The following is a 25,521-nucleotide window of genomic DNA, read 5'->3' as shown; positions in this document are numbered from 1 at the left end:
AACACTCTAAACACCAATTGGATATCACGAAAAAGAGGTTAAAAAAACAACAAACAAGCACCTTTTATATTGACCACACGGTGGCACTATAACGGGCACATTTTGATATCTCTTGATCTGTTTGACACAGTGATGAAATTCGGAATATATGCTCAAGGTTATGAGTCTAGCTAACCTGCAAAGTATGGTTCAGTTTGGCCACATTGTGGTGCTGTTGTACAGGAAAAACCATTCATGCAAAAGCTCATTGTCTCATAGCGGCCATATTATTTCAGTTGGCATCTTGGAAAATAGTGTGTTTTTTTTAAAGATGTGCATCCATAGATGTTATATTCCAAATATGTTGTCTATCAGTCCAGCGGTTCTGGAGAAGAAGACGTTTAATTAAAGAAGTCAACATCATTGAAACGGGTCCAAAATGCATCAAGCTTGATTTTGAGTTCTGATTTGGTAAGTGTGGTAAACAGTAAAGAAGTAGGTCATCCCAGGGCAATGTGTCCAATTTGTCCTGGCACAATGGGCACACAGCTGAACTCCGTCAACACTGCTGGCAGCTTTCATTTCTATTGGATCTTCTCATCGTGCAGCAATATGCCCCATGGATCGTTGAGTTGTGAATATTGCATAGCATCACGTCTATTTAGTGACTGTTCTGTTATTAAGCAATGTTATGTGATTTTAGTGGAATTTGATTGGATGAAATAACCTAAGATCTATGTGTTTACCCATCTCTCACTCACTCAACAGGTGAGGTGGTGAAAGTGAATATGTGGAGAATGCTCCTGTGTGACGCCACTGCCGCCATCATGGCTAAAGGCTTCGACATCCTGGGCATCAACCCGGTCTCCAGGATGTGACTTCAGTGACATCACCATGCCGTCCTCCCATTAATGTCACCTAGGATTTTACTGTATACCAAATAAAAAATACTGCTTGTAAAAAGTTTTTAAAAAATGCTCTGGCAACATGCTCATCTTTCTCCATATAAATGTCAGAATACCAAGAGATTGTGGAATGGCTGGAGAGGCTGCCAAAACAGCAATACTGACCTGGGCTACAGCTCAATCATTGCACATGGGGTCCAAGATGGCGGTGTTACATTTTTATCTTGGTTTATTGTAGTAAACCAATAAACACTATTTCAGATGAAATACAAGAGAAACATCCAGCACACTGCAAAGGGAAACGTCCAAAAAAGGAAGCTTAAGTAGCTAAACGTATCCATTCGTTCTTGAAGCGTGTCGGTTAAATGGAGCACATTATTTTGACTATTTGAGTATCCTTTTTGGGACGTTTGCCTTTGAAGTTGACAGAAGGTTTTCTGTCGTCTTAGTCCAGCTATCCCATCTGTTATCCCAAGTCTATATATTTGAAACCCAGGCACCTGTGTTATTGGTCACTTGAGGACAGAGACAGAAGTGAAGACTCTTGCTTGTCCTGAAAAATATTGCGAATCAGTGGTGTTTGAATCATATTTTTCATACTTTTCAATCCACTTTCATGTCAATACTCAATGCTATATATTTTTGTTAAAGACTCCATAATTTTCATACAGTGGAGATTTAAATGCCTGATTCACACTACATGGCTGACTCAAACCATACTGTGTTGGCTCTATTTTATTTTCACATTGTACTTTTCAGCATGGTTCCAACAATAATGGTGTATCCATAACCAGGCCAGCCCAGTACGGCTTGGCTCAGTTTTTCCTATAGTGTTTATCCAGCAACAGAGACTTGGACAACCGTTGTTCCCCCCGGTGACAGTGGTAGTAGCTCCTCACCTTGGTTATTTCCATACATGCCAAGGTTAAATGAACACCAGTGATGTGAATGCCTTGTCCCATCCTGATAATCAGCTGTGTGATTAATGGAATTGATTAGGCCAGCTAAATGGACCATTGCATATTATTTACTCATTTCACAGGTAGCCGTGGACCCACAGGTGTCGATTACACCAGACTGAAGTTCTAAATTACACATGATAACAAGGGGAAGGAGAAATAGCAAGAAGACTAATTGGTTTGTCTTTCGATGCCAAATAGCCCATGCTGTTATGGTTGGAGCTACATTGTTGGCTAAAATACCATATTTTCTGTGCAGGTTCGATTAACAAGGTGCATCTAAGACTTTGCACAGCTCGTGCCTTAACTGGCTTTACATAGTTGGTACTTTCAGATCCATTGGAGCATAGGGTGTCCACCATGGCTTTCCACTTCACTCATTACTGTGTGAGGCCTTTTGCCCCATGCCAGGGTTTCATTGAGTTTGACACAGCATGTGGTTGCATTAGACTTTGGGCCCTTCAACTATACTCATTAGCCTCTCAAATGAAGTTGGACTAGCCTGAATAACCCCAAAACCAACATTGTTTTCTCTGTCTCTTTCAACTAAGTGTTCTGTGTTAGCAGGCTCACTAAAAAATTAGAGAACAAACTCTTTATAGATGATAAATTATAGATCTCACTCTGAGGCAGCCCTCAAGACTTTAATTGTAAGGCTGTGTATGCCCATGGGAAAGTTATGCACTGTTGTAGATGGACTTATGCTGTAAAGGATGCCGCGAGGTGAGCAATATAATATTGTTCCAAACTCGAGTTGAGCTCATAAACTGCCAAGAGGAAGTCTCTGTGTATGATCCATCACCAGAACGTATTAAATATCCATACACTTTATTTGTATTCATCTTTTATCATTTCACTGCTTGACTTTATAGCTGCTCCTCAAAGTGATTCCCAGTGCCTTTATTAAAAATGTATGTCTTCCACAAAATGGGTACTTTGGTGTGCAGGTCCCCGGTTGAAGGACAATATGCTAAAGGAGTTTTGACAGAGGCTTCAGGAGGAAAATGGTTTGCCATGTTGTTTTGGCACCAAGCTTCAATAGCACGTGCATTAACAATAGGAATATAGATCCCTCAGCAGTAGTCTATGGTTCCATCTTATTCTGCCCCTCTGGGTCAGCCAGCCAGGTGACTTCACTGCACAAAATTAATGTGTTTTTCCTCAAGTGTCTACTTCAATTTCCATGGACTGTAGTCACATCCCAGTCTTTCGTGCTATACTACTAGGTTACCAAGTGTTAGGTGGTGGGGGGAGAGGTTAGGCGTCAAGGATCTGTTGAGTAATATTTCTGGCCTGATTCCATCATGACCTCTTCTGACCTTTTGAGTTAGTCATCAAGTTGTCAAGACACTTCCTGATTGCGCAACCTTATGGAATGGATTTACCTGAACCCAATCTGAAATCTTCGCCAGTCACTAGCGCTGTTATATGCTATACGGTGCTGTTATTCAAGACTGTTATAGGAATTCCAACAGTCATCTTTTATATCCAGCCTGATTGCCTAACCATGTGAGGTATTTTTACTTCCCATTCTCATGCAGTTATTCAGCATATTCCTGATCTTAGGCGAATGCCTCTGTACTAAATGTTTTAAAGTGGATTGAATTATGTGATCTTGGAGATGACTCAATACGATATGCAAATGAAAATTATGCAAATATGACACGAGTGGGCAGTTTGACAGCATAAATCATTTCCTAAGTGTATTGTAACGGGGAGAGAGAATGTTTGTCTTTGGAAATTAACATCATAAGCCCAGACCTGTAAATCTTCTCTGATGGAAGCAGTGTGACACATCTTCCTCTGGCTGTTCACTATTTCAGGGTCTTCAGAGGGAACAATCAGTGTGACTGGCTGGGTTTCAAGCAGGCCATCATCACGACACACACAAAAGCGAGAAGGCTATAGAGAAATCAACATTTGAATCAGTTGTCATTATTGATGTATCATTTCAATTCAGCACACTAATTACAAAAAAAGGTACGCTGCAGTTTTTTTCATCTTGAAAAACAATATTTAAATAAATCTTAGTATTGTTAAATACATTTTGTTTAATAATTTTAAGAAATAAAAGCCATTTAATAATAAATTGAATAAAATAAAGCACACTTATGAATATGTACATGTATAAACATACTGTCATACATTTGTAAGTTTACAACATTAGACACACTTTTAAAACCAGAGCAACACTGAAGTGTCAAGTCAAATACACACATACAAGTAAAATTAAGTAATATTCTTTTGACAGTAAAATAATTTACAGAGTACAGTTTTGAGGACTGCAACCTGCCTCACTGGATATCTGTCACAATGGCAGATGTACAAGAGAATCTCCTCAGTTCTCAACTGCAAGACAAGGCTTTCCTAAATCCTTGACTTTGCCCTGCTTGAAAGTGTGACCAACCGAGGGTTTTATCACGAAAAAGGTATATTTTCTACTGAACTGTCACACAAGGCCCTGTTCTAACTCTCTGCCGGAGGCCCCCCTGCCATGCATTAAGCCTGAAACAGTCACTTAAATGGGATGAGACATTTCATTACGGTGACAGGCTCCCGAGTCACTCTTGATAACGCAAAGCTCCGCCGCCTCCGCCTGAACACTTCATCAGACGACCCCTGCTGTGAGTCCGCTTCTGGAATTCACATCAGGTCTCGGGTTTAAGACAACTTCTCAGCCCCCCCCCCACCCCCCTCTTGCCTTCTACTCCCTCTTTCATTTCCTCTGCTACAGCTGTATGCCTGGAGGCTTCTGTCTATCTGTTTGTGTTGTTCTCCCCTCTCCTCCTCTTTTGGCTCGACAAGGCCTGGGCTCTGTCTCGGGACTATGACTCAGATCTTGTTCTATCTATGGTCAGGTCTGAAGGAGTCCCTGATAGCCAGCAGGTTGGAAGCCAGTAGGTGTCCACTCACTCTGTTGTGCCACTCCTGGGACCGGCCCCTGGAAACCACACAGGAAAAGGAAGTTAGTACACAGGAAGCATCACCAGGGTTCAGATGAGACAGTCGGAGAAACACAAGGGCCACATGTCAGGCAGACTACACTTCAGACCAAACCATATCAGTCAGTCTGCAGGTTCCCATCGACCAACGTTTATTCACGTTGGTCGATGGAAATTATTGCAACATGTGTAATGGAAACCGCAGATATAGGATACATTTGACATTTTAGTCATTTAGCAGACGTTCTTATACAGAGCGACTTACAGGAGCAATCAGGGTTAAGTGCCTTGCTTGAGCACATCGACAGATTTTTCACCTAGTCGGCTCGGGGATTGGAAACAGCGACCTGGTTACTGGCCCAACGCTTTTAACCACTAGAAATGTTCTAAAGATCGACAACATTTGTATCTGTTCAACAGGTGTATTTTTTCTTTAGTCTAACTTTCTTTATTTTATTATTAAGCGATAATGGAAACCTTTTCAAATAAATGATGATTGTTGAATCATTTTGAAGGTACGAGGGGCACGATGTCATCACGTAACTATAAAGCTCCACTCCACATGTCATTCTGAAGGTCTACTGCTTGCTAAATATACACTGCTCAAAAAAATAAAGGGAACACTAAAATAACACATCCTAGATCTGAATGAATGAAATATTCTTATTAAATACTTTTTTCTTTAAATAGTTGAATGTGCTGACAACAAAATCACACAAAAATCACACAGATCAATGGAAATCAAATTTATCAACCCTAGGAGTTCTGGATTCGGAGTCACACTCAAAATTAAAGTGTAAAACCACACTACAGGCTGATCCAACTTTGATGTAATGTCCTTAAAACAAGTCAAAATGAGGCTCAGTAGTGTGTGTGGCCTCCACGTGCCTGTATGACCTCCCTACAACGCCTGGGCATGCTCCTGATGAGGTGGCGGATGGTCTCCTGAGGGATCTCCTCCCAGACCTGGACTAAAGCATCCGCCAACTCCTGGACAGTCTTTGGTGCAACATGGCGTTGGTGGATGGAGCGAGACATTATGTCCCAGATGTGCTCAATTGGATTCAGGTCTGGAGAACGGGCGGGCCAGTCCATAGCATCAATGCCTTCCTCTTGCAGGAACTGCTGACACACACCAGCCACATGAGGTCTAGCATTGTCTTGCATTAGGAGGAACCCAGGGCCAACCGCACCAGCATATGGTCTCACAAGGGGTCTGAGGATGTAAACTCGGTACCTAATTGCAGTCAGGCTACCTCTGGCGAGCACAGCCCCCCAAAGAAATGCCACCCCACACCATGACTGACCCACCGCCAAACCGGTCATGCTGGAGAATGTTGCAGGCAGCAGAACGTTCTCCATGGCGTCTCCAGACTCTGTCACGTCTGTCACATGTGCTCAGTGTGAACCTGCTTTCATCTGTGAAGAGCACAGGGCGCCAATGGCAAATTTGCCAATCTTGGTGTTCTCTGGCAAATGCCAAACGTCCTGCACGGTGTTGGGCTGTAAGCACAACCCCCACCTGTGGACGTCGGGCCCTCATACCACCCTCATGGAGTCTGTTTCTGACCATTTGAGCAGACACATGCACATTTGTGGCCTGCTGGAGGTCATTTTGCAGGGCTCTGGCAGTGCTCCTCCTGCTCCTGCTTGCACAAAGGCGGAGGTAGCGGTCCTGCTGCTGGGTTGTTGCCCTCCTACGACCTTCTCCACATCTCCTGATGTACTGACCTGTCTCCTGGTAGCACCTCCATGCTCTGGACACTACGCTGACAGACACAGCAAACCTTCTTGCCACAGCTCACATTGATGTGCCATCCTGGATGAGCTGCACTACCTGAGCCACTTGTGTGGGTTGTAGACTCCGTCTCATGCTGCCACTAGAGTGAAAGCATCGCCAGCATTCAAAAGTGACCAAAACATCAGCCAGGAAGCATAGGAACTGAGAAGTGGTCTGTGGTCACCACTTGCAGAACCACTCCTTTATTGGGGGTGTCTTGCTAATTGCCTATAATTTCCACCTGTTGTCTATTCCATTTGCACAACAGCATGTGACATTTATTGTCAATCAGTGTTGCTTCCTAAGTGGACAGTTTGATTTCACAGAAGTGTGATTGACTAGGAGTTACATTGTGTTGTTTAAGTGTTCCCTTTATTTTTTTGAGCAGTGTATTTTTTCAACTATAGAAATGAAGTTTCTTTGCCGGACAAGGATTATCCTGACTCAAGAGTTCTTTAATTGTTTCACCTTGCTTTTCTGTTTGGTTGGCAAGTTTCACTATCCAATTATTTCTAATCTATAGGAATGCAAGTTTCACCATGGCATGGACTGTGGAGATATGTTGCCACGTAAGAATGATTACAATTATGGCAAATATTAGTCAATTATTGCATTCTATCCATGCTGGCTTTCGCAGGCTACCTGAGACATGAAACAGATAGGTGGGAGGGAATAGCCTGTCACCAATTTATTAGGCTTAATGCGCAACTTGCCTAAATAGATCATGGAAACACTTCAACCACTTTTTATTTATGGTGGGACGTCCTTACTTGCAGCTGTTTTTATCGACACATGACTAAATGGAAATGCACCGTAGCATGCAATTAACTCATCTATTTTAAAGGCAACCTTTCTAAATATCAACAAAAACAATCGCTGGACAAGTTCATGGATAACTAGTGACGTGACAAGCAACCATTGCTGCATGTAGCAATACCGCAATATAGTCTGCCTGGAACGCAACCAAACCTTGCTGCATGAGACACACTGACAGACTCTTTCACTTTCAATTTCCTCTATATCCTCCGATTGGATCAGTCTCATTGGCCTTCGCTGTTAAGCTTAGCAGACTGAAGACCAGTGAATTTATTATCGATAATAGGAAAACATTTCACTGCACCTATCGGGTGTGTGACAATAAAAATAAAAAAGTCTAATGCCACTGGCACTACAAATAAAGCCAATACATTTTAGGCCTGCCAAGCTCTTTTCTATGAGTATTTAAAGAGAGTAGAACAAGGCAGAGATGTTCTCCATTGCTGCTCAGTTCTGATGTAATGAAGTGAGAAAAACCTGCAGAGATAATCGTGTGAATCTGTCTTGTTGGCAAACCGTCTCGTTCAAATCTCACTATGCTGCCTTACTGAAACTCCTAGTGTGATGAAAGTGTGGCTAAGTGAGTAGTCAACTACTTCCACTGATGCTGGTCCATTGGAGCAGTACAATATATTTCAGTATAAGACACACTCCCTCTACTTTCCCCTCATTCTCTTTCAGTCTCTCTTTTGACTTCCCTCTGTCATCTTTTCATTTAATCTCTCTCTCTCTGTCTCTGTCTCCTATTGCTTATAGACACCTGTTTTCCATTGCCTGGCTTGTTTCATTAAATCAGCTGAAACAAATGGAAATAGCGGGGGTCTACAGAATAACCCAGCAGAACCACGCAGGGAATAAATTGATCATGTAAGAAGCAGAAAATCTAGAGAGAACTTTGAAGAGAGCTAAATCAAGTGTACACGAGGGATCCTTTCTTTCTGTTCATTTCTTTATTTTCTCTCTATTTGAGTGTCTCTTTTGAGAAGCTGGGATTGCATTTGAGATACTGCAGAGAATACTGAAGGTAAAGAATAAGCTAGTCTCTGGATATCTTTTTTAAAGGCTCTGCATTTTCTCAAATCTTTCATTCTCTCACACCCTCCCTCTCACTTCCTCCTCCCCTCTTACCCCCCTTCCTCAGTCTTTCCTACCTTGTATCTGTACGACAGAGGTGTGTAAGTCGGGACTTCTTGGCCCCCAGGGGTTCTACCAGGTAGAGGCAAGAGAGGACCTGGGCTCTCACCCCCTCCATGGGGGCCTCACGGTGCTCTGTAGACACAGCCGACACATAAGCAGGACCAGCCGACAGGTCTGACTGCCAGGTCCTGCATGGGGAAATGATAGGAGATTATTCTGGTTAATTTAAAAACAGACTTCAGACTCAAGCGGCGTGAGAAATAGACCCTCAGATATTCAGCTACAATTTGACTGGGTGTTTGAGTAAACAGTCAACAATTCCTTGACTCCAACACTTTAAGGTAACTTAACTAAACTAGCTTTATTCACTGTGATGCCAAAATGTAGCACTAGTACAACAACAATAGGCACCATTTCAAAACAACTTTAGCCAGAGTATTCAAGTCCAAGCTAAACTCTGTTTGTCCCTGACTCCTCTGTCCCTTATACTCTTAAGCAGCAGAGTCAGCAGCCTGCCTAAAGACCCATGCAGCGTCGCCCTGGTAACACCTCATTACCTCAGCAGCAGGTGCTCCTGTGGCGGCCGGGATCCCAGGCCTTGCAGGAGGTAGCGGTAGACCTCGGTGTCCTTGGTCAGTGTCTGGACTACTGCAGACTGTTTGAGGGTCTTCTCCCAGTGCCCATGCTCCCTCAGGACCCGCTGGAGGGCTTCTTTCTGGGGGGCATCTACCTCAACAGAGCCCTTCCACAACCGCAGGGGCCAGCCATCATCGACCTGGTATGGGGGGGCAAGGTGGTGAGACCCAGTGTGAGAACTTGACTTTGACCCTTGATAACCCCTCTTACACACACACATCTCAGCTCAAGCTCTGTGTGCTTAATGTGTCTGACTCACTGGAGAATGTTTTTATGTTGACTCATACATAATTAACCTTTCATTAGTCTTGGCTGTTCTTTATAGGTGTTGTAGTGGCTTGCTGTCTGAAACTTTTATTGGTCACTCTATTCATTCATTTTATTTTATTCATTCATTCATTCATTCCATCAGATTCCACCACACACCTTCTTAAAAGCCAGGTCCACATTGTCTGGTCCAGAGCAGGACTCCCAGCCTCTACTCTTCTCCCTGGCCTCTCTCAACAGGTGCTGGGTGGTCTGGACCAGTCTGGCCCTCTCATCCTGCTCCTCCTCCTCACCCTGAGAGGGCGAACTCCGACCCACATCCACCCAGACAGCCTCCTCACTGGGGTTGCTCACACTCTGGCCCGGCCAGAACTCTGGAAGCTGGAAGGATCAGAGAAAGAGAGAGGAAGAGTTAGCTTGACGTTTTCACAAACAGGGCCACCAATGACTTCATCTCGACAACCAGAACCAAATATTGCGTGTTAACGTCTGTCACAAGAAACTACATATGACTTCTTGACCATTTGATACACTATTGCATTAAGCGAAGCTATGGTGATTAATCGCCTGTTGGCATTCATGTTCTCATTTTCTGATATTCTTATTCTGTATAATCAAGTCAATACAATGAACTGACTGAACGGAATAACATAGATGAAGTGCCTCATTTAATTGCCCCTGCAGATGGGTTATGGTTATGAACAATAGGAAAAGTGCCTGTCTGCTTTTGTAATGTACTTTACGTACTACTGCACAGAGAGGGTACACTCATGAGAGAATGGTGTGTGCTCTGCTGGGTCTTGGCAGTAACACCTACATGCTGTGCACACATGTGATGTGGATTAGTGTGGCTAGAACAGGCTGTACCCTAACTTTACTGTAGTGTGTACCTTGAAGAGGCACAGGGACTCCGTCACCATGTGGGCCAGGCCTTGAGTGGCAGCCAGGTTCTCACTAAGGTCCCTCTGGTCAGGCCTACCCAGGCTGTACTTCCTGTGGCTTGACCTAGGTCAGAGAAACAGGAAATGTCTTCACATCAGAGTTGAAAATGTATGGAGTACAGTTTCTATTGCTACGCTAGGCTTCCATAGACTCATACTATGCAGTTTATTTGTGACCCTTACAAGCAGAAACTGAGAAAAGGGACTGTTATTCAATGTAAAAAGCAATGTCAGCATCGACTTCCAAACAAATTAAAATATGTAGCAAAGCAAAACAGCAAAATATTTACTAACGCCACTGTATCCTAGAAGCACAATGTGCCACAACACAACAGTCCAGTGGAGTGGAGTTGATTTGTTCTGGTCATTGTTTCCAGTGTGAGAGTGTGACGTGTATCAAGGCAGAACTCTGTTTCCAGTGATGGGAGATACAGAGTGTGTGTTGTGTTCTGATTTCCATCAGTGCTCTGCTCTTACAGCCTGTGGGGTAATGGCTGAGCCCGCTGGCTCCCCTGGACTGCTGGCCTGGCACAAGGAAGAGAAGGAGGAGGGGGGTGGTCTATTGTCTCTGACTGGCTACATCAGACACAATCAGGCCTGTGCGATACGACATCACTGGGTCCACCACGCAACTTTTCGACGTGAAGTTGGAACTTCTAGACATGCTGTCAGAATACCGGGTATCAGCAGAGTGTGTGCAGCTGAGCTGTGTTTGTGTGTCTATCTTTGCCAACAACTACAGATAACTAGTCTTGTGAGCTGAGCGCCAGACTCAAAAGCTCAGTTCATAGACAGATGTGTTTTGAAAAATGAATCATGTGCAAATGTGTCTCCCTGTTTCTCACCTGGACCGTCACTTTCTCTCTCCCTCCCCTCTCTTTCCCTCCACCCCTCTCTCCCCCTTTTCTCTTTCTCCCTCCCTCCCCTCTTTTTCCCTCTACCTATCTCTCCACTTTTTCTCTTTCTCTTGCAGTAACCAGCTGAACAGTATTAAATATATAATATCTCCTCTATCTAAGAGAAATTATGTCCAGATGGGCGATTCATGCAGGGTTACATAAGTCTCTCTCTCTCTGCCTTTAAACTAAACCCATCCGACAGCTATTCATTACCGCACAGGGAAATAGGGTTTTGGCTACATTACTACAGTTGATGTAATCTCTGGGAACTCAAAGAACCTAACTCCACACTTTAACATGAATCTGATGCTGCGTAAGAAGAAGGAAAAACAAACACAACATTTCAAACAGACAAATGAAAACCTGCAGTTGTAGCGACGAATGCAAAGCAATGTGCACCGGAGTAATCTTATGCAACAACGTAAGAGGAAGATCTAACTAGGAATGTGGGACAAAGACCCCCAGACCTCTGCTCGTCTAGAAGTTGCTCTTACGCACAGATCTAGGATCATCTTACACTCCCCAGTGGACTCTACCTGGCTACATTGACCAGCACCATCCTCCAATCCTAACCTCAACCACTATGGTTAAAATTCCCAAACTGCATAGATCAGCATCTAGAGTAAGACCCTAGAGTCTAGGGGAAACTTGACGTCATCCTCCTCCTCAGGAGACAGCACCGTACCTTGCTGTGTTGTCCTCTCTCTTCAGGGTGTTGAGATGGAAGAGGGAGGGGGCCAGGCACACAGCGATGTTGGTGGGGGTCATCTGGTTTTCGTCCACGCAGCCCACCACATCTCGGAGGAAGAGGAGGAGTGTCTGCAGGGCCTCACGGTTCTCATCAGGCAGGAGTAAGATGGCTGCTTGGGCTGCACAGAACTGCTGGTCTTTGGGGAAGTCTGTGGAGGTGGGAGCGAGACATATAAGTATGTGGATAGAATTGCTTTGTGATTCTCTCATTGTGCTTATACTATAAAAATGTCCAAAACTGGTTTCAATCTGCCTACTTAGCCAGCATTTGAACCTTTCTTGCATGTTTAGCCAATCCAGTCTTTACTATACTGGCCCAAGCAGTGTTGTAAGTTCTATCCTCTTACATTGGTAGATATGCAGGAAGGACTTGCAGAGCTTGCTGGAGAACACAGGTTCTGGTAGGTCTCTGAAGTACTGCTTCACCATATCAGCCACGTCAAAAGCTGATTGGCCCTCGTAGGACATGGCCTCTGGGTCCGCCTCCACCATGTCGCGCAGGTACTGGATACGAGACTTCACCCCCGACTTTCGAAACAGACCCACCTGAGAGGATGAGAGGGTTAGGAGTGTGTGCGTGTGGTGTGGAATGGGGGTTTTAAAGCCGGGATGGCAGGTCAGACTCATGTAGGAGGCTATCCTAAGTCCTGTCGAACTAGGATAACTTCCATTCATCTTTGTAAGTAGGAGATCCCTCTAAAGCACCTCATAACCCACCCTCAACATGGAAGATAAATGAAAGCGGACCTCCCATTCCTCATGCTCATCTGTCTCTGTTCTCAGTATAGGACCCTCCACTGTGTTTAACCATGACTCCAATTTACAGTAGGTCAAGGTGTCACGGGGGTGTAATTCAACCCAGGTGCTGTGTACTCCATAGTATCAATGCATGACACCGATGTTAATAGGTTGGAGAGGAATAGCTGATGGCCCAGACCTGGGTGTCCTTCGCAATCTTAAAGGGACAGTTCACCCCATGAATCTAAGTACCTTGTCAACTGTGGTCCATATTCCATGACGTTATGTTATGTAGAGAGCCCACTGTAGATGGCATGGAATCAGGACTGTAAGCTTGACTTTAGACCATGAAACCATCTAACCAACTTTGATATTGGGTGAACTGTCCCTATAAATCTAGAATCCTTAGCTGCTACATATATTTTTGGACTTACAAATTAATGATCTATTGAATCTTGAAGAATATAACTTATAAATGCCTCATGAGCTTAGTTCAACTGTCGTACTCCATCAGAACCCAAAATATAATCTTGTTTTACACCAATGTTTGTAAACAATATAAATGTAAACACACAACATTGTTAAAACTATAATTTGGATATAATGGATGAATTTGAAAGTGGTTACATTTCCCTAGGCCCATTACCAAAACTGCTTTGTTATTGTTTGTTTCAATTAAGGACTCTGGCTTTAATAATGCATGAGCAGTACTGTATACAGTTGAAGTCGGAAGTTTACATACACTTAGGTTTGAGTCATTAAATCACTCCACAGATTTCTTATTAACAAACTATAGTTTTGGCAAGTCGTTTAGGACATCTACTTTGTGCATGACACGTAGTTTTTCCAACAATTGATTACAGACAGATTATTTCACTTATACTTCACTATATCACAATTCCAGTGGGCCAGAAGTTTAGAAACACTAAGTTAACTGTGCCTTTAAACAGCTTGGAATATTCCAGAAAATTATGTCATGGCTTTAGAAGCTTCTGATAGTCTAATTGACATAATTTGAATCAATTGGAGGTGTACCTGTGGATGTATTTCAAGGCCTACCTTCAAACTCAGTGCCTCTTTGATTGACATCAAGGGGAAATCAAAAGAAATCAGCCAGGACCTCAGAAGAAAAATTGTAGACCTCCACAAGTCTGGTTCATCCTTGGGAGCAATTTCCAAACGCCTGAAGGTAGCACATTCATCTGTACAAACAATAGTACGTAAGTATAAACACCATGGGACCACGCAGCCGTCATACCGCTCAGGAAGGAGATGCGTTCTGTCTCCTGGAGATGAATGTATTTTGGTGCGAAAAGTGCAAATCAATCCCAGAACAACAGCAAAGGACCTTGTGAAGATGCTGGAGGAAACGGGTACAAAAGTATCTATATCCACAGTAAAACGAGTCCTTTATCGACATAACCTGAAAGGCCGCTCAGCAAGGGAGAAGCCACTGCTCCAAAACCGCCATAAAAAAAGCCAGACTACGGTTTGCAACTGCACATGGGGACAAAGATTGTCCTTTTTGGAGAAATGTCCTCTGGTCTGATGAAAGAAAAATAGAACTGTTTGGCCATAATGACCATCATTATGTTTGGAGGAAAAAGGGGTGGCTTGCAAGCCGAAGAACACCATCCCAACTGTGAAGCACGGGGGTGGCAACACCATGTTGTGGGGGTGCTTTGTTGCAGGAGGGTCTGGTGGACTTCACAAAATAGATGGCATCATGAGGCAGGAAAAGTATGTGGATATATTGAAGCAACATCTGAAGACATCAGTCAGGAAGTTAAAGCTTGGTCACAAATGGGTCTTCCAAATGGACAATGACCCCAAGCATACCTCCAAAGTTGTGGCAAAATGGCTTAAGGACAACAAAGTCAAGGTATTGGAGTGGCCATCACAAAGCCCTGACCTCAATCCTATAGAACATTTGTGGGCAGAATTGAAAAAGCGTGTGCGAGCAAGGAGGCCTACAAACCTGACTCAGTTACATCAGCTCTGTCAGGAGGAATGGGCCAAAATTAAATCATTCTACTATTATTCTCGCTACTATTATTCTGTAAACTTCCGACTTCAACTGTATATTGGTTGTACAGGAGGTTAGAGTCCAGTACCTGATCGAGACACTCTGTCCTCAGATAAATTATGGCCTTGAGGATGCTGGAAGGTAGTGGTTCCCCTGTCTGCTGCACACTGTGGAGGAGGGGTACACCAAACACCCTCCTGCCCTTCAGCTCTGGGGCTTTGGTCTTCCTCGGAGGCTTTGGGAATGTCCTGAGGGGAGACATAAACAATTCAAGATGGACTTCTAGTGTTGCTTTTGAAGGTAAAGAGGTATTTGTTTTGAAGTTATATGAAGATAGGGCAACTATACAGGAGTATGACTAAGTTGTTGCATTGTATTTTATTCCTTCTGGATATGTTCTACTTCAAACAACACTGCATTGCATATTTGTACAATATGTAAGAACCCACTGGACGGAAACTGGTTGAATCAACGTTGTTTCCATGTAATCTCAGAAACAAAATGATATGTAATGACGGTGAATCAATGTGGAAAACTGATTGTATTAGCAAAAAGTAATCAATGTAAGGGAAATGTGTCTTTTTTTTATACCTAAATCCAATGTTTTGTAGATTTTGATTTGTTGAATTCACCTTAGTTGACAACTCAACCAAATGTAAATCAAAACTAGACGTTGAACTCACGTCTGTGCCCAGTGGGAGCCTACATAGGTATCTGACCAAGACTCACACATGCACTTAGCAGAGGGCTTTGTGTACGACTCTGACAATATATTTCTTTTAAAGCCCAGCGAGTGTTTTCATAAGCCAGCAAGTGAGTGCCATGGTAACGGCCAGTGTAGCCAAGAAGATAACATGAAGGCAATTTAAATCCTCCCTCTCAAAGTTCAGGCACCTTGAGATAGCTAGCTTCAGAGCCAATCAAATGTATGATGAGTCGACTGGAATTAGATTCACAAATGTTCATACAGCATGCTTCTCTTTGATAGTGCTCTCTCCCATTACGGACTGCATTTCCATTCTAGTCTTCAGCTGTTCAATTAAAACATATCTTCTGCGTCCACCTCATTTCATTAGCTTAATGGTGTTCTGCTCATGATTTCATGTAATTGTGTGAGTGAGGGAGAGAGAGTTTCCTGTTTGGTCATGTGTTTGAGGAGCCCCAGCCTCTCCCTGCTAGGTAATAACCACATGTAGATTTTGTTCATTAGAGACAAAGCCAAGGGGAAAGGTGTTTGGCCACAGCAAATAAGACAACAGTTATCTGGAATGAAACTTGTACAGAATACTGAAGCTCAGGATCAATGGGAAAGCGATGAGAGGCAGGAGTAGGTTATTTATTTTGTAGTTAGCTCAATGATTGTTAAAACAAATAGCCCAATTACTCTGCTCTCAAAAAGTCAATTACCCTGTCCTTTTGCCTTAAAGGGGAACTCAGCAGATGCTACATCAAAATGAATTATATGTAGAAATTGATTCTTGAAGAATATAACTTATAAATTCCTTCTTGAGCTTATTTCAACTGTCGTACCCCAAAACTTCAATGTTTGTCAACAAAGTAAATGTAAACAAACACTATATAGCCTCAAAGCATAGTTAAAACTATAATTTTGATATAATGGATGGCCAGTCCTTGCATCCATAGCCCTGTCTAGGAATTTGAGAGTGGTTACATTTCTCCAGCCCCATCCTTAAGCTTTTTACCAAAACAAGGCTGGGGAGACGCTTTGTTATTGATTCTACTGCTGATTGCCGCTTTAAGCAATCACTTTTACTCCAGTTCGCTACACAAATGAATAATGTCAAACACTTTATTAATTGATCCGTGGGGGATCCAAGGTTAGGAGATCAGATTTCGAAACATGGGTGAGGAAATAGCTACAAACAATGAAAGCAAAACTCATTCTGACAGATTGGGATGTGTTGACTTCCCATCATGGAGATAGATAGAGGACTCATCATGGATATAACCCATTTTAGTATGGATGTTGCCATTGAGTGCTTCCTCCATTTTAAAGTAGTCAACTGGGTGGGAGCAATCAGCCAATGAAAAATAAGAAAATTGACTACTTTAAAATGGATATAGCCTCAATGGCGCTGCCCATGCTGTCACAGACGCTATAATGGGACAGATACGAAGATGAGTCCTCTATCTATCTCTATCAAATCTAATTTTATTTGTCACATGCACCGAATACAACAGGTGAGACCTTACAGTGAAATACTTACTGTAAGGTCTACAGCTGTTGTATTTGGGCGCATGTTACATCTATGGTTCCCATGCATCATTACGTGTGTCCTGTGTAACGCTATTTGAGGTCACGGCCGTTAACCACCAAGAGGAAATGTTCCTAGCCACTATGTTTGAGTTAACATTCCACCATATCTTTCATTAGTGTACTCTCTAGGCCATAGGTCTTCACCCTGCGCTGGAAACACTTCACCAAATTCTAGCAGATGGTAAGCACATGCCTGCCTCTTTCAAATCAATAACAAACTAAAAACGCAGGGAAACTTTGGGATGTGTAAGCACTTCACTTTTCCCAAATGTAAACCGATGTTTTGCCAGAAAGTAAAATAGTTTGGGATCCAAGCTCCCTTTAGTTAAATAAGAAAGAGAGAGGCCTGGCCAATGCCAGAAAAGTTACATAGACACACCCCTCTAAGAGCCAGATGGGAGTGTACACCACAGACCTTAACCAAAAAGGAATGAAGAGAAGCTGTCTATAACTTCTAAACTGAAGGTCATACTTTGTCATTTCTTTCAGACGCTGAATTTTTAAAATATTCTTTTTTGGCAGGGGGGGTTTATTGCTCTTGAAGCATTCTGTGTTTTGTCTTGTGAGAGGCACGGCAAGGTTGCAGCTTCACATAAATAATAAATGAACCTCTGAACAAGCTGCCTCTAATCGTCCTCCTCTTCCCCTCCTCCCTTCCTCCCCCTCTTCCCCACCACCTTTCCCCATCCTCCCCTCTCCCTCATTGCTCTCCTCCTAATTTTGGTCATTCATCCCCTTCCCTACTTTTCTCCACACCCTTCCCCATACCATTCCATCTCTCCCTCTCCCCCTCCCTCTCCCCTTCCCATTCCTTACCAGTTCCAGCCCTGCTTGCTAGATGGGGAGTACTTGTCCATGAGAGCAGTGAGTTTAAGCAGGGAGAGTTTCTGCAGAAGGTGAAGCTGAGAAACAGACTGGGCCTCGACTCCTGAGCCGCTGGGGGTAACTGATGGAAGACTCTGCTCGCTGGACCAGTGGTGCTGGCTCTGTCTGCATACATACACAACAGACAACAGAATGGCAGCCATATTAATGTGGGCTCAGTGAGGGGGTGATAGAGTAATAAAGACTTTTTAATGAGTACTCAGACCAGCTGACATTGCTCTCACCTGATACTACATGGTGGTGACTGTGCCTCAGGGTCATCTCCATCCGCAGACTCCTTCTCTAGGTTCTCCTCATCCCCTTCACCATCCCCCTCCATGGCTCCTGGCCCCAAATCCTCTGCCTCCTTGACCTCCAGGTGGATGTGATTGGAGGAGGACGAGGGTGTGGAACGGCGGCTAGTCTCCGATTCACCGTCCTCCAACAGTTTGTCTGTCCAGGTGTTGACGAGCTGCTGCAGGCCGATGATACGCTCCATCACGCTGTCCAGCGCGGAGAAGACATCATCGTTTTCGCTGATCTCCCCCGTCTCCGCCTCCCCATGATGCTCCACCTCCTGGCCAATCACCTGGCCTATCGGCACGTTGTCATAGATACTGACCCGGTGGTCCAATGAGGCTAGGGAGCTGCAGCAGGTGGAATCCTTGTCCTTGGCTGCTGCACATCCCCTGCTCCGTCTCCCGCGGTACCCGTGGAAACTCCCAGTCCTCCAGTTGATGGAGGTGTTGTCTATGGGCAACAGGAAGTTGTTGTGATTGAGGGCTGTGGGGAATGTGCCTGGCTTGTGCCCCTGGGGGATCTGGAAGACCAGGCTCTCGTGGTTATTTCTGTCGTTCTTGTAGTCTTGGTGCTCTCGGACCGGGTTTCTGTGGAGTCCCCCCTGGTGCTGTTCTCGGACCCGGCAGTTGCTGCGTACTCTGGTGATGGGGCTGGGGGTGCTGACAGTACTGCTGCTCTCTGAAGGGCTGGGGCTGCTGCTGCCCGAGTGGGGGGAGGAAGGTGAGGAGGAGGCCTGGCTGCCTGGACGGTCCCTATCCCTGTGTCGCAGGGTGGAGATATCCAGACACTGAAGCCGTCTCAGCCTGTGCTCGACATCCAGACTATCCTGGAGCACGGGGCCAGAGATGACCAGCCTGGCCCTGCTGAGGCCACTGTGGGTGGGGGAGTGGAGGTTGGACGTGCCCCTCAGACGCAGTTTTTCCATCTTCTTCAGCAGACTGGGGCCCTTCTTCCTGGGGGACTTGTCAAGGAAGCGCTCCTCAGTGCTGCTAAAACTGGGCGTCTCACCCCCTGGGGAGGGGGGCCCGCTAAATGAAGTGTCTAGGGATGGGATCTTGTTGATGGAGGAGCAGCGAGAAGAGCTCTCGCTAGTCTCCTGGTCATCAATGGCGGTCTTGGGGCTCTCACAGCCCTCGCTCTCTGTGCTGCTGTTGCTATGGAGGGAGTAGACCTCGTGGTGGTCGTTGGCGTCACACAGGGACATGCCCTGGCTGTCCGGTGAATGTAGGAAGCCCATTCCCTCCAGGCGACGCCAGCGCCTTGTTCGCCTCTCATAGGCCCATTTTGTGCTGATGGCACAGGGCTCCTCGTCCTCTGACCCCTCCCCCTGAGAATCACAAGCAGACAATCAAGATGCTGTATAAGAAGCCATGTAGCAACAAAAAAAACAAGGCCATCTATTTCTGGACATCGTGTAACTCTTTAGAGACATCTTTCACAAAGACTACTACATTCTGAGACAACTAGACTGAGAAAATTATTATGCAACATTATTAATTCTAGATGAGTTTCTGCCCTAATTCTTTTCGCTTTCGCCTCACTTTCTCAAGCAGAGACTAATGAAGTTAGCTCCACCAACCCTCAAAACTCTATCTATCCAGCCATCAATATCAGTGGAAATGAAAGTGATAAATGCTAACGAGGAGCTTTTCCTCTGGTTCCTCCGGTGCTCTGACAGAGTTGCCATGTTGGTGTTCCATGGTGTTCACTCTCACTCACCCGTCTTTTTGATCTGCCCAGCTCCAACCTCAGCTCCACACATTTGTTTAAAGTGCTTAATCTCCTGGAAGCAGAGAGGCATGGCGGTTAAACAAACACAGCAGCATGAGACCCACTCCCAACACAGACTCTCTCTCTCTCTTTCTATTTTTCTCTCTCACACACTCTCTCTATGAGGAGGTGCTGGTGAGGAGAGAGTGGATGGAAAGTCTAGCTTCTCACCTGCAGAGGGAATCTAGCGCGTCCTTATCCAGGAACCCATGATCACTCTTTACCCAGTCTATAGCAATGGGGAACCTGCAATCTGAAAGGCAAACAGGGCAAATGAAAGTGTGATATGACACTGTTTGCTATGGATCAGCAAACATGTGGATGTGGTTTGTACTGTAATAAATTTTGCTTGATGGCTTGAGAGAATTCATATTTAGTATTTACCTTTGTATAATTGCACGTACTGGGGGAAGCCGGCCGCTCTCAGCCAATCGCAAGCCTCCTTTGCTTCGATCTCTGCAAACAAAAACAATATTCAAATTCAATTAAGTGGCACAGCGGTCTAAGGCACTGATCAGTGCTAGAGGCGTCACTACAGATCCAGGTTCGATCCCGGGCTGTGTTGCAGTGTCGCAGCCGGCCCCGATGGCGAACAATTGGCCCAGCATCGTCAGGGTTAGGGGAGGGTTTGGGCAGCTAGGATGTCCTTGTCCCATCGCGCTCTAGCGACTCCTTATGGCGGCTGGGTGCATGCACGCTGGCTTCGGTCGCCAGCTGTACTCTGCTTCCTCCGACAAATTGGTGCGGCTGGCTTCCAGGTTAAGCGAGCAGTGTGTCAAGAAGCAGTGCTGCTTGGCACAGTCGTGTTTCAGAAGACGCATGGCTCTCGACCTTCGCCTCTCCCGATTCCGCACAGGAGTTGCAGCGATCGGACCAGACTGTAACTACCAATTGGATATCACGACAATTGGGAAGAAAAAGGGGCAAAAATATATATATATATATATATGTATATATATATAATAATTTCTGGTCGGTCCATTTTAATAAGAGGGCAAATATATTAAGCAAGCTATTTTGCACTTTAGTTACATTCGCAAAAATATTGCGGACAAAAATTAAAGTAACACTCATGTTGCTCTCATCTCTGAGAGGGTATTCGTTAAAGCTGGAATCCTTAATAGTGAATCTGCCATAGATATTACAACAACAAAGAAGTTACTGCAAGCAACAAATACTGTTTTCCTTCTGACATAATTGCACGCACAATTTTTTCCCTTGATGCAGGGAGCTCCCCCAAAGCTCCCCACCTCTGTTTGTCAACAAAAAAACACCAATAACAATGGCCGTAGAGCGGACAGTGGTGCAGTTTTGCCCTACTGTGGATTCCATATTTAAGTGGCTTTTTGGGAGAGGCCAGCCTAATTGCTCCTAATTGGCTAACGGTGGTGTATGCGTGTCAGAGACACAGAAAAGGCAGGTAAGCATTTGTCAGAAGTCCCTTCTGCCCCACACAGCCTTTCATGTCCCCTCTGTTCAGGTTTCACCCATCCACCCAACTCCCACCATTAACACAGCATCTGCTAACTCCCACCATTAACACAGCATCTGCTAACTCCCATCATTAACACAGCATCTGCTTACTCCCACCATTAACACAGCATCTGCTAACACAGCATCTGCTAACTCCCACCATTAACATAGCATCTGCTAACTCCCACCATTAACATAGCATCTGCTAACTCCCACCATTAACATAGCATATGCTAACTCCCACCATTAACACAGCATCTGCTAACTCCCACCATTAACACAGCATCTGCTAACTCCCATCATTAACACAGCATCTGCTTACTCCCACCATTAACACAGCATCTGCTAACACAGCATCTGCTAACTCCCACCATTAACATAGCATATGCTAACTCCCATCATCCAGCACCATTAACATAGCATATGCTAACTCCCTCCCACCATTAACACAGCATATGCTAACTCCCACCATTAACACAGCATCTGCTAACACAGCATCTGCTAACTCTCACCATTAACACAGCATCTGCTAACTCCCACCATTAACACAGCATCTGCTAACTCCCACCATTAACACAGCATCTGCTAACTCCCATCATTAACACAGCATCTGCTTACTCCCACCATTAACACAGCATCTGCTAACACAGCATCTGCTAACTCCCACCATTAACATAGCATATGCTAACTCCCACCATTAACATAGCATATGCTAACTCCCACCATTAACACAGCATCTGCTAACTCTCACCATTAACACAGCATCTGCTAACTCTCCACCATTAACACAGCATCTGCTAACTCCCACCATTAACACAGCATCTGCTAACTCCCACCATTAACATAGCATCTGCTAACTCCCACCATTAACATAGCATATGCTAACTCCCACCATTAACACAGCATCTGCTTACTCCCACCATTAACACAGCATCTGCTAACTCCCACCATTAACATAGCATATGCTAACTCCCACCATTAACACAGCATCTGCTAACTCTCACCATTAACACAGCATCTGCTTACTCCCACCATTAACACAGCATCTGCTTACTCCCACCATTAACACAGCATCTACTAACACATTATCAGCTAACTCCCACTATTAACACAGCATCTGCTAACTCCCACCATTAACACAGCATCTGCTAACACAGCATCTGCTAACTCCCACCATTAACACAGCATCTGCTAACACAGCATCTGCTAACTCCCACCATTAACACAGCATTGTCAGAGACAGATGAAGGAAAGAAGCACACTCTTTCTTTGAACTTGCTGGTATTCCATGAAACCCAGAGAGTGAATGAGAAAATGAAAGGGAACAAGAGAGAACGATAAAGAGAGTGATAAAACGAAAAGAAAGAACAAGAGAGTTCTTGGAATAAGGTGTCTTTTTCCCAGGCCGTGGGGGTCAGGCGAAGACAGCTGGAGGTTGAGCTACACAGAGCAGATGGCTGAGATATGTAAACAGGGGGAAAATTAACTGCGAACATCAGTCATCACAAGACCCCTCTGACGCAGGGAATAAGAACTCTACTGGTCGGACCAGGGTTCATCATATCAACAGCTAGGACAGATCACTAACTGTTAGTGTTAGAGGATGATGACTTCTGTTCCTGTCTCAGTGTGGGGTTGGATGGGGACGAGGTGGGGTGGGGTGACTTCTGTTCCTGTCTCAATGTGGGGTTGGATGGGGACGAGGTGGGGTGGGGTGACTTTTGCGAGAGGATCAGCTGTACCTGCTGAAGTATCACATAGTTTCAAATAACTGTGACTGAGGCTCTAAATCCAGGGGTATCTGAATGTGCCTGTCAGGCAGGTCAAATTAACCCTATGGTGCCAGACATAGAAAAGGCAGGTAAGCATATGTTGTTACCTCCCTATTCATAACATCCTGCACTGAAATGTAACTACACTGTTAGCTACCCAAACAAGTGGTCAAAATGACATCACAGGGCTGAAAAAGGCCTAAGACAGTTGGCCAAAAAGTTAAATTATGGCCAGAAATAGTGTTTTTGGCATACAGGATTTTACCAATGAACTTCACAGCGCCTACTGCAATTCATGCACTCATCACTGTTCCACCACTGTATGCGCTGTGCATGACTGTTATACAATCATGGTTATATCAGACTTCCAATTTGAATAAGGCCAAGCAGAGAAAGGCTCTTCCTTTTCCAAATACCTCAGGCCGCGTTGGAGGAAGTTGTGCTTTTGGGCTCTGGGTTCTGATAAGAGATGTATGCCCTCGATTAGACCGCTCCCTCCCTCGCCAGTAAGTCGGAGGAGCATGTTTCAGCAGTCTGAGAGGACCGGGATAATGGTGCTACATTCTGTGTGTGTGATGTGTGCAGGTAGCAACGACAGCAGTATAGTGATTAAGGGGTCTTCACCTCAGGCCAGCCTTGACTCAGCCTTCAAGCTGCCTCCCAGAGTGGCATCCCAGCACACACTCAACACACACTACACACAGTCACTCAATGCCTGGAGTCACCTTATAAAGTGCTACTACTGTGTGGTCCTCCAGGCCTAGAGGCCTAACTGTACTTCTCCAGAATCCCAACGCCTCTATGAATTGATAGACACAAGAAAAGCATCTCGAAGCCATTGTGTGATATGAGAACATCCCTGCTCTGACAGCTTACATGGTTCTGATCTTCAATGTCCCTCCAGAGATCTTAGACTTAGATTCGACAGTCTCAGTGGAATGCAAATACAGCAGTCCTCTGCTTTTAACTGGGATGGAAAGTGTCAAGTGAGGTGTAGAAGCGTTTTGAAAACCTCAAATGTCTCTGAACTTGAGTTGAGAACTGTAACTTTGAGTGCTAGGGATGTGGCCTGGTTAGATGTTTAACCATGTCAGAGATGAATGTACAGTATGTATATGTTCTGACATATGACCAACCTTTGACCTTTGAATGTAAACCGGAAGCTTGTTTGCTGAAGACCCCATAAGTCATGGAACAGATAGAAAAGAACAAAACAAAACAGAATGGCTGTTTTACGTAAATTCTCAGAACCTTTGTCGACAGTTCTAACCAGCAACGTAAATTCTCCTTTTAATTCTCTATTGTTGTTATGACACAACCAGCGGTCTGGTCTCAGAGAATGTAGTATAATAATGTAAGCCCTCCAGGATGTTTGATAGGTTACGTCATCCAAATCGTATGATATTGTACAACTGGGTAAGATGTATGATACTATACGTCCTCTAATTCGTGTGATATTGTACAACCCACTCTGTAAATTCGATGCACTTTTAAAGTATATTATTCCAAACAATGTCTTAAAATGAACTAAATCAAAAAGGGTATTCATATAAATATTTTTAGGGTTTCATAAATGAATATAAAAATGTGTATTTCAGAATCCAGACATATTCCATATTTTAGAGCACACTATAAGGAGTATAATGACATCAAGATGTTGTGTGCATCATATATGGTTCACAGATCATAGAGTCTTACAGGAGACATGTATAGGTCTAAAAAGGGCCACGTTCATTATGATTTTCTCCAAAATGGTTTGTGATATAAATGTAAAAAGCATGTCAAACACCCTTCCTCCCAATGAAGTTTCTGTATGAGAATTGTAGGAACTATCTGAGATACCAAAAATAATTTCCGCTTTTGCTGGTGTGGAATCGCCCATAGATGCTCGATGAATCACAAATTCACTTAGCAGTTATATCCACCCGTTGATCATTCTCATCATGTTTGGGTCCAGTTAGCTCTCCCATGTACTGTATGACACAAACTGACACTCAGTCAGAAAATCAGAGTTCATATGGAAAAAGTAACAATGACTTAATATAAAAAATGGCTAGTGATGGTCACACAATAACTAATCCCACTTAACATTTTGAGTGAGCAAAACATCTAGAGTGTCAAGTTAGTCACACAGCTCCACAGTGCTGTTCCTCAGCATACACATCACAGACAAACTGAATTGGTCCACTCACACAGACAGCATCGTGAAGAAGGCGCAGCAGCGCCTCTTCAACCTCAGGAGGCTGAAGAAATTCGGCTTGTCACCAAAAGCACTCACAAACTTCTACA

At 44.3% G+C, this 25,521-nt stretch overlaps 2 protein-coding genes across 6 annotated transcripts in view; one reads left to right on the top strand and one right to left on the bottom strand.

Annotated features, from left to right (window-relative positions):
- rars1 (arginyl-tRNA synthetase 1) overlaps positions 1-954 on the top strand; it is a 32,902-nt gene extending 31,948 nt beyond the window's left edge. For all 4 annotated transcript variants that reach the window (XM_042309608.1, XM_024393956.2, XM_024393957.2 and 1 more), the window contains exon 15: positions 748-954. In XM_042309608.1, the coding sequence (XP_042165542.1) occupies positions 748-857 (110 nt within the window). In that variant the 3' untranslated portion in view covers positions 858-954. The remainder of the gene's footprint in view (positions 1-747) is intronic.
- Positions 955-2,654: 1,700 nt separating this feature from the next.
- Positions 2,655-25,521, bottom strand: part of LOC112229111 (rho GTPase-activating protein 7) — a 73,909-nt gene continuing 51,042 nt past the window's right edge. For both annotated transcript variants that reach the window (XM_024394998.2, XM_042309605.1), the window contains exons 2-14: positions 20,372-20,443; positions 20,159-20,240; positions 19,937-20,000; positions 18,163-19,544; positions 17,870-18,043; positions 14,864-15,023; positions 12,359-12,557; positions 11,947-12,160; positions 10,312-10,426; positions 9,581-9,802; positions 9,076-9,293; positions 8,533-8,706; positions 2,655-4,784 (exon numbers count right to left, since the gene is read on the bottom strand). In XM_024394998.2, the coding sequence (XP_024250766.2) occupies positions 4,688-4,784; positions 8,533-8,706; positions 9,076-9,293; positions 9,581-9,802; positions 10,312-10,426; positions 11,947-12,160; positions 12,359-12,557; positions 14,864-15,023; positions 17,870-18,043; positions 18,163-19,544; positions 19,937-20,000; positions 20,159-20,240; positions 20,372-20,443 (3,173 nt within the window). In that variant the 3' untranslated portion in view covers positions 2,655-4,687. The remainder of the gene's footprint in view (positions 4,785-8,532; positions 8,707-9,075; positions 9,294-9,580; positions 9,803-10,311; positions 10,427-11,946; positions 12,161-12,358; positions 12,558-14,863; positions 15,024-17,869; positions 18,044-18,162; positions 19,545-19,936; positions 20,001-20,158; positions 20,241-20,371; positions 20,444-25,521) is intronic.

The sequence above is a fragment of the Oncorhynchus tshawytscha genome, linkage group LG30 (genome assembly GCF_018296145.1).
Source record: "Oncorhynchus tshawytscha isolate Ot180627B linkage group LG30, Otsh_v2.0, whole genome shotgun sequence".
Classification (NCBI taxonomy): domain Eukaryota; kingdom Metazoa; phylum Chordata; class Actinopteri; order Salmoniformes; family Salmonidae; genus Oncorhynchus; species Oncorhynchus tshawytscha.
The sequence above is the reverse complement of the archived record's forward strand: the minus strand, read 5'-3'. Positions and strand labels throughout refer to the sequence as shown.